At 32.5% G+C, this 13695-nt stretch overlaps 1 protein-coding gene across 7 annotated transcripts in view; it reads right to left on the reverse strand.

The window, feature by feature from the left end:
• The window catches only part of LOC125068048 (G-protein coupled receptor Mth2-like), a 62116-nt gene that overhangs the window by 23148 nt on the left and 25273 nt on the right, over nucleotides 1-13695 (reverse strand). Inside the window, exon 1 of one of the 7 annotated variants that reach the window (XM_047677026.1) lies at nucleotides 6763-7195. The exons of 5 other annotated variants lie outside the window; for them this stretch is intronic. In XM_047677026.1, the coding sequence (XP_047532982.1) occupies nucleotides 6763-7182 (420 nt within the window). In that variant the 5' untranslated portion in view covers nucleotides 7183-7195. Of the gene's footprint in view, nucleotides 1-23; nucleotides 473-6762; nucleotides 7196-13695 lie in introns of those variants that run through there. One more of the 7 variants, XM_047677025.1, reaches the window with a different exon arrangement.

A 13695-nucleotide genomic window follows, 5' to 3' on the forward strand; every position in this document is an offset into this window, starting at 1 on the left:
AAAATTTGATAACATAAACTTACAGTTCTTATTTCAGTTCTGTCGTGGAAAATCTCCTTCAACCGAATGCGAACCTGATCTGCCGTGCAATTTGGTTTTCCAAAATTAAAATCAAAATATTCTGTAGCATTGAGGCTATGGACTTGTAAGTATTCGTCTACAACTTTAGGGATGAATGGTTCTGTCACTTCTAAGCACATCTTTCTCTTAAAATCGTAACCGTACCCGTGGGGACAGCACTTCAATAGACAAGTGTTCTCTTTACAGACGCAAGTTCTTTCCTTGTCTGTGAAATATTGATAGCGTGTATAGTTTTGTTTATTGTAATAAATGTCACCGTTTGAATAACGTTGTCCAGAACTTATGTCCAAGTTGTTAACGCCATCACACGTTTTAGATTCACTATTTGATACCAGCACAAATAACGTAAGTAATAGCCACATGTTTTTTGTTCCACTGTTTTTGTCAACTAAGTTTAAAGTCCATTAACTTCCAATACAGCATCAATTAAAACAAATTGTCTAGGTTAGTTAGCTGAAGGTGGAATATATTATTCAATGAGGGAATTCCACAACGGTGCGCGAAGGAAATAAATATGCAAATTCACTTTGGAAATATGTAGGTACCTATTTCGAATTCTTAGTTTGTAAACAAGAAATGTTTGTATTCGGAATTGGTTTTCACATCACTCTGTTGTTAAGTCACGACTTAATATGAATTCGGTGTTTAGTTCGATTTCATATTTAAACAATAAATTAACACTATTGAAATTATCACATAGACAAGTCGATTAGAGAAGATCTACTACTTCCAGTGTGATTGACAAATCTCAACCAAAAATGTACTTCATATTTTTTTCAATTGAATGAATTTTGAGAATTTGTAATAAAAAAAAAATTACACTACGAATAGTTGTTATTATAGAAAAACAAATATTTTTAATGAAAAACCAAAATACTTTCTAATAAAGACGAATAATTATTATTAAGAATAATTCTCTGGCACTGGTTTCCTTGGCTCAGACGTGTTTAGTTCTTGTGATCAACGTGGAACAGGTTTTACTGGGTTTTGATAATGTAAATAGTTATAAGTTTATTGTTAATAAAAAACATTTTTTAATTGGTCCTCCTCAATTTTTCTACAATTGTTATTAAATATTATGTTGTAAAACTATTTTATACTAAAGTAACCTTCACAAACGGGTTTTCCAAAGTGCATTCACATTAATTCCTTCGAGAAAAAATAATTATATCGAAATGATAACACAAGTATTAAGGAAGTTAACTTAAGACACAATAAATTAAAACATTATCACATAGAACTAACTTAATCATTAATATCACTGCACTCGTCCTACTCGTTCATATTTTATGAGTACGATCATTCCGAAAAACAAGAAGCGATTTGATCGTTAAGTAGTTCGATAACTTTACCGATGACGCTTCAACGCGTCTTTTTATCTCGAATTCTGAACTACGACTGACAACCGGGCCAGACTAGAGTGGAGTCGTTTGCCGATTGATCCTTGGGTAATTTTTGTTTATTTAATTACAATGGTTACATGGTTCGTAGAACACATAATATTGGTTGAATCGTCTTCTAATAGGCATATGACAAAACTCTATTGGTATCTTATATTTTAATGGTTTCGGTGATTAAATCGATCAAAATGTGAACAAACTTTTAGCGTTATTTCAAGGAATCTTATAATTAACGTCGGTACAATTCATACTTAATAAACATGTAATAATTGTTTATTTTTTCTTGTTTTGTGAGATATTACGTTGATTTAAAAATAAAACGTGTATTATTATTTTGGTTTACAAGTTTTATGTAGATTTTTTTTTACTTTAAGGGTTTAATTTATTTGTTCGTAAAATTTCGCTATGAGTAAGTACGATGGATACGATAACAAGGGGATTTATAGGTTCTATATTTTTAAAGGCTTGATTAGTAAGAATTATATATACTTAATTCAAACTTTTTAAATAATTAAATAGACCTTTAACCTTATCGTTATCCCTTTAGTAATTAGATTTTTTTTTAAATTCATGACAAACATATAAACATATGACCTATTTTATGATTTCGTCCAAACCAATAGATAAAGTTAAAAAACATTACCTGGGTTTCAGTAGAAACCATTGCATTAACAAATTTTATCTAATTTGTAATTTTTTTGGCTTTAAATTAGTCAACTCACGCATACTAACGCATCTTTTAACGAGCGTAAGTCACATATTGTGGAGGGGAGCGCCTTCGTGAGTGAATACATATATAATATGAGTAATTTTTCACTTAACTTTTCACTCGTTTTTTAATATTCTTTCATTGGGAAATAAACCTACATACGAGTACTTTAATTTACAGGATAAGGTTTGGATCTGCAGCATTTTTTTGCAAAATTGCTACCTTTTGTTCTTTTTTTTCTTGACATACTTTATGTCAGCCATCTTGAAATAAAAAGATGTAAAATCCCAGGCAAATTCATCAAACATATCTTTAATTTTATCTACAATATAATAGCTAAACCGAGTGTTTATCCGGTTAAGCTATTGTTAAATTTGTTCCTTAGAACAGTAGATACATACAGCTCCTCAAAATGGAAGGTAAGAAGGAATAGTTTCTATGAATCACTCTATTAACTAACATTTTCCAATGTTTGACTAACAATAAAAAGTTTTTATTTCCAACAGAACATTCTTTGAAGTTCTACCTCGCTCGTGTCAAATGTAAACAAAACGAATTCTATTACCATTCAAAACTTAATCATATTTCGGCAAACCCACTATATGACATGACATGAAATTCTATTGTCTGTGTTTCATTTTTATCATATTTACATTAGCGTTATATAATTGACAAAAATTCAGAAGAAATTATGCTAATTATGTGTATTAATGAGTCATTTTCTGAGTCTGAACGGATTTAGATTTTAGTCCGTTCTATCAGAGATAAGATGGTTAGTGGGTGGATCACGTGAAACTCAACCAATTATAAGGAAACCTGCATGTGTCGAATAAATTCTGCCACGTGTGTTCCTTAATTAGGTAGTTGCTTTTTTTACGCAATCGAAACAATTAGACCCTTAGTCTAAATTTAATATGTAAATTTAAATAATCTTTTAAACTAAGAACAAAATTAAGTCTCATAATAAAGTTCCACACTATGTATTATGTTTCGTTACTAGTTATTATTACAAGGGCCGAAATAAGAACTAATACTTTGTTTGATGTGAGTTGAGTGACTTGTATCATTAATATTTGATTGGTATTTAATAGAAAGATTAGTAAATGCGGTCGAATTATTATTATTATAACATACCAGCCTACAATTTCATCCAGGATATGCGCATATATAAACTTTGTAACAAATAATAACTACTGAGTTCATTACTAGGGGTAAATGCTACATACAATGTTTTTTTTTAATTATCATAGAGATAAATGTCATAGATATAATAATCAGAGAGAGTACAGCTTCAGCGACTCTGATGTCGCGAACATATAATGGTTATGAAACGTCCCCGATTCTTTTCCGATCCAACTTCAACTATTCCCCAACTAAATAAAACTCTTTTAGACTTGGTGGTAGGGCCTTGTGCAAGCCCGTCTGGGTAGGTATCACCTACTCATCAGATATTCTATCGCCAAATAACAGTACTCAGTATTTTTGTATTTCGGTTTGAAGGGTGACTGAACCAGTGTAACTACAGGCACAATGGACATAAGATCTTAGTTCCAAAGGTGGTGCTGTAAGGAATGGTTAATATTTCTTACAGCGCCATTGTCTATGGGCGGTGGTGACCACTTATCATTATGTGGCCCATATGGTCTACCGCCAAACTATGATATAAAAAAAAAATACGATAAGAGTAAAAACACCGCTTCAAATAGCGGTTACGTCTATTTTAAGCCACACAAAAACTGATAGATTGACTGAAGAAATTCTTAGTACATTTAGTTTTCTTTTTTTTTTGTCACATAGCGGTATTCTATTAAATACTCTGTCAATCTATCTAAATTTTTATATTCTTTGTTGTGGTCCGGTTTGAAGGCTGACTAAATCATTCTGGGCCCAGGCGGGCTTCGACGAAGGCCTACCAATCCAGAAGCGTTTAACTTTCGACTACTACTCAACAGGGAGCGTAGTTCGTGAAGGAACTTTACGTAATGATTTTCCTCATGCCATTCGAAATTTTAATTATAATTTTTTTTCGTATTATGCTATTTCTAAAACTTGAGGTAAATCATCGACAAAATACAAAGAAAAGGTATTTGTCGAGTTATATTTCTTTAAGAGTAGGTAGTATTTCTGGCGGAACGATTGAAGAACGAATGTGCGTATTGTAAAGGGCGTCAGACATCAAATTAAATCGTTTTTTTTTTAAATTAAATATAATTTACAAGTCAATACCAAAAATCGTCAGTTTCCGGTAAATCACGTCTGAATTTATCAATTCTTCGTGTCATACTCGACGGTGAAAGAAAATATAGTCCAGGAGTCAACGCGCATTGGAGCAGCGTTGCAGCGTGGTCAAAATAAGTTCCAAAAACATTCTCCCAAAGGGGAAAGCAAGGCCAAAGCCAAACTGCGAGACATTTAAAGGCACAACTTTACGTTTACACTTCCGTATGACGTAGTTGTTGTGAAATTACGTCTACATGTTAACAATAAATTTGTGCGTATTTAAGTTCAACGTCTTCGGCGTAATTTAAATAGTTTTAATCGCATGCAAATAATGTATAACATCAATAATAATAATCTACTAAAAAAATCTCCTTTTTACTTTACCTTCTTCATCAGTTAGTTTACGCATCACCCTGTTTGCGCGCATCATAAAAATTAACTCTCATATTTTCATAACGTACAAAAGTAGAACTTCAACAAGCACAAATTAAAAACGGCATCCTACGTCACCCAAGTGGGACTATGTAGTCTACGGGACTATATGTGTGTGTGTGTTTGTGCGTGACTGTGTATATGTATGTGTGTCATCAACGAATTCTGTTATGCCAAGTTACATAAGTTGTTAATTTATATATTAAAAATAGGGTTGACCCTAGTGAACTATCCTTTGAAATTCCGTGTGTGATGTATTGATAGGTACTAGTGAGATTTCACTAGCAGAAAGCAAAGATTAAAGATTAGTTATTACCAGATATTCTGGTATCGAATTCCTATATCTTCTAACTTTCGCAAGAGCAGAGGTATTGACACGGTAACAAATGCTTTTTTAATGTCAAGGAATACACCTAAACATTTTTCTCCATTGTCTAAAGAATTCGTAAGCAGATTAACTAATGAATGTATTGCGTCATCTGTAGACTTATGAGCTCGGAATCCAAAAAGATTATAAGCTAACATTTAATGTTCCTCTAAACACTTGATTAGCCTAGAACTAACGAGTTTTTCAATAATAATACTTACGATAGTAGTGATACCAGTGTGTAGTTTGACATAGTTCTTTTGTCCCCATTTTTATGTATTGGAATAACAACCACTTTCTTAAAACGTGTACGAAAAATGCCGCTCGATAAACTAAGGTACAACATTTCTATAGGATAACATAATACGTCCTGACACATTTTCAACAGTCTTGTAGAAATGTTGTCTCCTCCAGGGGCACAATTGGTTTTTAGACTATTTATTATATTTTTAATTACAACGGAATTTTTAGGGTATAAAACCATTGTTTATTATTTTGGGCTTTGTTTGTCGAATGAATTAATTGGTATTCAGTCTTATTTATTCTGTTTATGATATCTCTGGCTAACGTGGGTCCTATGTTAGTAAAAAAATATTAACATTATTTAAGGAAACTATTGGTGTCGTTAACAGGTGATTTTTGCTTTGAATAATTACCTTCGTTCCTTCCTTAATGGTTAACCATGTCGCTTTTTTGTTGTCCCTTTGACGGATTAGTTTATTTTTTATATAAATACTTTATTGACCACGACAAAGTAAATGGGACAAAAGGCGGACTTAATGCCTTAGGGCATTCTCTGCCGGTGAACCTCAAGGTCAAACAAAAAACCTGAAGGTACCGGTAATTAATAATTGACAAAACATAATAAATAAATGTAGATCTATATCACCTATAGTAAAAACATATAAATAATAATAGTGCATAATAGAAGTCATCGGAACTAGGAGTTTTTTGACAATATGTACTCACGTAGCGAGTCACAAAAGTCAGTTTAGAGGTAGGTTTTCTAATATATTCGGGTACTTTGTTCCATAATCGGACAGCTTGAATGGAGTAGGAATTAGAGACGAAACCGGAAGTATGAGTAGGAACAGAAAGAAGGTAAGAATCCTTAGAACGTAGTTGACGATTGTGATTATAACACAGAAATTTGAATTTCCCTTCAAATAATAATCAGGAGAGAGAGCATCAAAGAGAATAGAGAAAAGAGACAAAAGTAATCGGAAGTCTTTACGCTGTCGCAATGTAAACCATTTTAATTTATCACGATATTGAAAGATATTGTTATTCCAAATTTTAATAATTATTGGCAATTTTTAGTAAGTAAAAATGTTATGATTCTAGATGTAATCCAAGGTTTCAGCGGCCAACTTTTACGAGATATAATTATTATTTCTGTATTTTCAATTACACTGTAATTCCTAATTTTGCTTAGGATTCTTAACTATAAATAATTCACACACGTCTACCTAGGGGGTCCGGAGGAAAGGCATTGCATATTTTATGACATTATTTATATATATATAACAAAAAAGTTGATAAAATAAACTTACAGTTCTTATTTCAATTCTGTCGTGGAACATCTCCTTCAACCGAAAGCGAAACTGAGGTATCGTGCAATTTGGTTTTCCAAAATTAAAATCAAAATATTCTGTCGCATTGCGGCTATGGACTTGTAAGTATTCATCTACAACTTTAGGGCTGAATGATTCTGTCACTTCTAAGCACATCTTTCTCTTAAAATCGTAACCGTACCCGTGGGGACAGCACTTCAATAGACAAGTGTTCTCTTTACAGACGCAAGTTCTTTCCTTGTCTGTGAAATATTGATAGCGTGTATAGTTTTGTTTATTGTAATAAATGTCACCGTTTGAATAACGTTGTCCAGAACTTATGTCCAAGTTGTTAACGCCATCACACGTTTTAGATTCACTATTTGATACCAGCACAAATAACGTAAGTAATAGCCACATGTTTTTTGTTCCACTGTTTTTGCCAACTAAGTTTAAAGTCCAGGAACTTCCAATACAGCATCAATTAAAACAAATTGTCTAGGTTAGTTAGCTGAAGGTTGAATATATTATTCAATGAGAGAATTCCACAACGTAAAGAAAAAAAAATATGCGAATTCACTTTGGAAATATGAAGGTTGAACCTATTTCGAATTTTAGTTTGTAAACAAGAAATGTTTGTATTCGGAGTTCGCTTACAGCCGAGATGACCCAGTGGTTAGAACGTGTGCATCTTAACCGATGATTGCGGGCTCAAACCCAGGCAAGCACCACGGAATTTTCATGTGCTTGATTAGTGTTTATAATTCATCTCGTGCTCGGCGGTGAAGGAAATCATCGTGAGAAAACCTCCATGTTATTTCAATGAAATTCTGCTACATGAGTATTCACCAACCCGCATTGGAGTAACGTGGTCGAATATGCTTCAAAAGCCTTCTCCTCAAAGGGAGAGGAGACAGCAGTGGGAAATTTAGAGGTTGTTAATGTGTGTGGAATCGGTTTGCGTATCACTTTCTATTATGTTACGTCACGACTTAGCATAATTTCGGTGATAAGTTCAAATTTCATATTTAAACAAATAATAATCACTATTGAAATTATCATATAGACATGTCGATTCGGAAAGATCTACTACTTCCATTGTGATAGATAAATGTGGAGCATAAATGTACCATTAAAAATATCGAAATTTTTCAATTGAATAAAATTTGAGAATTTTTGGTAAAACAAAATACGAAATTTACACAAACGGGTTTTCCAAAGTGCATTCACATTAATTCCTTCGAGAAAAATAATTATATCGAACTAATAACACAAGTATTAAGGAAGTTAACTTGAGACACAATCACTTAAAATATTATCACATAAAACTAACTTAATCATTAATATCACTGCACTCATCCTATACGTTCATATTTTATGAGTACGATCATTCCGAAAAAAAAAGAAGCGATTTGATCGTTAAGTAGTTCGATAACTTTACCGATGACGCTTCAACGCGTCTTTTTATCTCGAATTCTGAACTACGACTGACAACCGGGCCAGACTAGAGTGGAGTCGTTTGCCGATTGATCCTTGGGTAATTTTTGTTTATTTAATTACAATGGTTACATGGTTCGTAGAACACATAATATTGGTTGAATCGTCTTCTAATAGGCATATGACAAAACTCTATTGGTATCTTATATTTTAATGGTTTCGGTGATTAAATCGATCAAAATGTGAACAAACTTTTAGCGTTATTTCAAGGAATCTTATAATTAACGTCGGTACAATTCATACTTAATAAACATGTAATAATTGTTTATTTTTTCTTGTTTTGTGAGATATTACGTTGATTTAAAAATAAAACGTGTATTATTATTTTGGTTTACAAGTTTTATGTAGATTTTTTTTTACTTTAAGGGTTTAATTTATTTGTTCGTAAAATTTCGCTATGAGTAAGTACGATGGATACGATAACAAGGGGATTTATAGGTTCTATATTTTTAAAGGCTTGATTAGTAAGAATTATATATACTTAATTCAAACTTTTTAAATAATTAAATAGACCTTTAACCTTATCGTTATCCCTTTAGTAATTAGATTTTTTTTTAAATTCATGACAAACATATAAACATATGACCTATTTTATGATTTCGTCCAAACCAATAGATAAAGTTAAAAAAAATTACCTGGGTTTCAGTAGAAACCATTGCATTAACAAATTTTATCTAATTTGTAATTTTTTTGGCTTTAAATTAGTCAACTCACGCATACTAACGCATCTTTTAACGAGCGTAAGTCACATATTGTGGAGGGGAGCGCCTTCGTGAGTGAATACATATATAATATGAGTAATTTTTCACTTAACTTTTCACTCGTTTTTTAATATTATTTCATTAGGAAACATACCTACATACGAGTACATTAATTTACAGGATAAGGATTGGTTCTGCAGCATTTTTTTGCAAAATTGCTACCTTTTGTTCTTTTTTTTCTTGACATACTTTGTGTCAGCCATCTTGAAATAAAAAGATTTAAAATCCCAGGCAAGTTCATCAAGCATATCTTCAATTTTATCTACAAAATAATAGCTTAACCGAGTGTTTATCCGGTTAAGCTATTGTTAAATTTGTTCCTTAGAACAGTAGATACATACAGCTCCTCAAAATGGAAGGTAAGAAGGAATAGTTTCTATGAATCACTCTTTTAACTATATTTTCCAATGTTTGACTAACAACAAAAAGTTTTTATTTCCAACAGAACATTCTTTGAAGTTCTACCTCGCTCGTGTCAAATGTAAAAAAAACGAATTCTATTACCATTCAAAACTTAATCATATTTCGGCAAACCCAGTATATGACATGACATGATATTCTATTGTCCGTGTTGCGTTTTTATTATATTTACATTAGCGTTATATAATTGACAAAAATTTAGAAGAAATTACGCTAATAATGAGTATTAATGAGTCATTTTCTGGGTATTTCTGTTCACGAACGGATTTAGATTTTAGTCTGTTATATCAGAGATGAGATGGTTAGTAGGTGGATCACGTGAAACTCAACCAATTATAAGGAAACCTGCATGTGTCGAATAAATTCTGCCACGTGTGTTCCTTAATTAGGTAGTTGCTTTTTTTTACGCAATCGAAACAATTAGACCCTTAATCTAAATTTAATATGTAAATTTAAATAATCTTATAAACTAAGAACAAAATTAAGTCTCATAATAAAGTTCCACACTATGTCTTATATTTCGTTACTAATTATTATTACAAGGGTCGAAACAAGAACTAATACTTTGTTTGATGTGAGTTGAGTGACTTGTATCATTAATATTTGATTGGTATTTAATAGAAAGATTAGTAAATGCGGTCGAATTATTATTATAACATACCAGCCTACAATTTCATCCAGGATACACGCATATATAAACTTTGTAACAAATAATAACTACTGAGTTCATTACTGGGGGTAAATTCTACATATAATGTTTTTTTTTTAATTATCATAGAGATTAATGTCATAGATATAAAAATCAAAGAGAGTACAGCTTCAGCGAATCAGATGTCTCGAACATATAACGGTTATGAAAGGTCCCCGATTCTCTTCCGATCCAACTTCAACTATTCCCCAACTAAATAAAACTCTTTTAGACTTGATGGTAGGGCCTTGTGCAAGCCCGTTTGGGTAGGTACCACCTATTCATCAGATATTCTACCACCAAACAACAGTACTCAGTATTGTTGTATTTCGGTTTGAATGGTGACTGAACCAGTGTAACTAAAGGCACAAGGGATATAAGATCTTAGTTCCAAAGGTGGCGCTACGGCAATGTAAGGAATGGTTAATATTTTTTACAGCGCCATTGTCCATGGGCGGTGAAGACCACTTATCATTAAGTGGCCCATATGGTGTACCGCCAAACTATAATATAAAAAAAATTACGATAAGAGCAAAAACACCGCTTCAAATAGCGGTTACGTCTATTTTAAGCCACACAAAAAAACTGATAGATTGACTGAAGAAATTCTTAGTACATTTAGTTTTCTTTTTTTTTTGTCACATAACGGTATTCTATTAAATACTCTGTCAATCTATCTAAATTTTATATTCTTTGTTGTGGTCCGGTTTGAAAGCTGACTAAGTCATTCTGGGCCTAGGCGGGCTTCGACGAAGGCCTACCAATCCAGAACCGTTTAACTTTCTACTACTACTCAACAAGGAGCGTAGTTCGCGAAGGAACTTTACGATATGATTTTCCTCATGCCATTCGAAATTTTAATTATAATTTTTTTCGTATTATGCTATTTTTAAAACTTGAGGTAAATCATCGACAAAATACAAAGAAAAGGTATTTGCCGAGTTATATTTCTTTAAGAGTAGGTAGTATTTCTGGCGGAACAATTGAAGGACGAATGTGCGTATTGTAACGGGCGCCAGACAACAAATTAAATCGTTTTTTTTTTTTTTTAATTTAATATACTTTTACAAGTCAATACCAAAAATCGTCAGTTTCCGGTAAATCACGTCTGAATTTATCAATTCTTCGTGTCATACTCGACGAAGAAAATATAGTCCAGGAGTCAACGCGCATTGGAGCAGCGTTGCAGCGTGGTCAAAATAAGTTCCAAAAACATTCTCCCAAAGGGGAAAGCAAGGCCAAAGCCAAACTGCGAGACATTTAAAGGCACAACTTTACGTTTACACTTCCGTATGACGTAGTTATTGTGAAATTACGTCTACATGTTAACAATAAAGTTGTGCGTATTTAAGTTCAACGTCTTCGGCGTAATGTAAATAGTTTTAATCGCATGCAAATAATGTATAACATCAATAATAATAATCTACTAAAAAAATCTCCTTTTTACCACTATAACATACTTGGTGGTAGTGCTTTGTGCAAGACTGGGTAGGTACCATCAACTCATCATAGATTTCACTGGCAAACTGCAATACTTAGCATTGTTGTATTGCGGTTAGGAAAGCGAGTGAGCCAGTGTAATTTTAGATACGAGCGGCATAACACTTCTCAGACAATGTAAGGATTTTATAAAATTTTAATCGCCGGTTTCAACCTTCTTCATCAGTTAGTTTACGCATCACCCTGTTTGCGCGCATCATAAAAATTAACTCTCATATTTTCATAACGTACGAAAGTAGAACTTTAACAAGCACAAATTAAAAACGGCATCCTACGTCACCCAAGTGAGACTATGCAGTCTACAGGACTATATGTGTGTGTGTGTTTGTGCGTGACTGTGTATATGTATGTGTGTCATCAACGAATGATGATATATGCCCATTCTGTAATTCCAAGTTACATAAGTTGTTAATTTACATATTAAAAATAGGGTTGACCCTAGTGAACTATCCTTTGGAATTCCGTGTGTGATGTATTGATAGGTACTAGTGAGATTTCACTAGCAGAAAGCAAAGATTAAAGATTAGTTATTACCAGATATTCTGGTATCGAATTCCTATATCTTCTAACTTTCGCAAGAGCAGAGGTATTGACACGGTAACAAATGCTTTTTTAATGTCAAGGAATACACCTAAACATTTTTCTCCATTGTCTAAAGAATTTGTAAGCAGATTAACTAATGAATGTATTGCGTCATCTGTAGACTTATGAGCTCGGAATCCAAAATGATCATAAGCTTACATTTAATGTTCCTCTAAACACTTGATTAGCCTAGAACAAACGAGTTTTTCAATAATGATACTTACTGTTGATAGTAGTGACACCAGTCTGTAGTTTGACATAATTCTTTTGTCCCCATTTTTATATATTGGAATAACAACCACTTTCTTAAAACATGTACGAAAAATGCCGCTCGATAAACTAAGGTACAACATTTCTATAGGATAACATAATACGTCCTGACACATTTTCAATAGTCATTGTAGAAATGTTGTCTCCTCTAGGGGCACAATTGGTTTTTAGGCTATTTATTATATTTTTAATTACAACGGATTTTTTAGGGTATAAAACCATTGTTTATTATTTTGGGCTTTGTTTGTCGAATGAATTAATTGGTATTCAGTCTTATTTATTCTGTTTAAGATATCTCTGGCTAACGTGGGTCCTATGTTAGTAAAAAAATATTAACATTATTTAAGGAAACTATTGGTGTCGTTAACAGGTGATTTTTGGTTTGAATAATTACCTTCGTTCATTCCTTAATGGTATACCATGTTGCTTTTTTGTTGTCCCTTTGACGGATTTATTTATTTATTTAAATACTTTATTGACCACGACAAAGTAAATGGGACAAAAGGCGGACTTAATGCCTGAGGGCATTCTCTACCGGTCAACCTTAAGGTCAAACAAAAAACCTGAAAGTACCGGTAACCGGTAATTAATAATTGACAAAACATAATAAATAAATGTAGATCTATATCACTTATAGTAAAAACATATAAATAATAATAGTCCATAATAGAAGTCATCAGGGAACTAGGAGTTTTTTGACAATATGTACTCACGTAGCGAGTCACAAAAGTAAGTTTAGAGGTAGGTTTTCTAATATTTCCGACAGCTTGAACGGAGTAGGAATTAGAGACGAAACCGGAAGTATGAGTAGGAACAGAAAGAAGGTAAGAATCCTTAGAACGTAGTTGACGATTGTGATTATAGCACAGAAATTTAATTTCCCTTCAAATAATAATCAGGAGAGAGGGGATCAAAGAGAATAGAGAAAAGAAATAAAAGTAATCGGAAGTCTTTACGCTGTCGAAATGTAAACCATTTTAATTTATCACGATACTGAAAGATCTGGTTGAACGAAGACAGAAAATGAAGAGCAAATAGTTATTTAACAGACGGTCAAGTTTATCCAGTTCGTTTTTGTAATAAGTAATTTTCAATTTCTGTGTTATTCCAAATTTTAATAATTAATTATTAGCAATTTTTAGTAAGTAAAAATTTTATGATTCCAAAAGTAATCCAAGGTTTCAGCGGCCAACTTTTACGAGATATAATTATTAT

Source organism: Vanessa atalanta, chromosome 13 (genome assembly GCF_905147765.1).
Source record: "Vanessa atalanta chromosome 13, ilVanAtal1.2, whole genome shotgun sequence".
In the NCBI taxonomy this organism is placed as follows: domain Eukaryota; kingdom Metazoa; phylum Arthropoda; class Insecta; order Lepidoptera; family Nymphalidae; genus Vanessa; species Vanessa atalanta.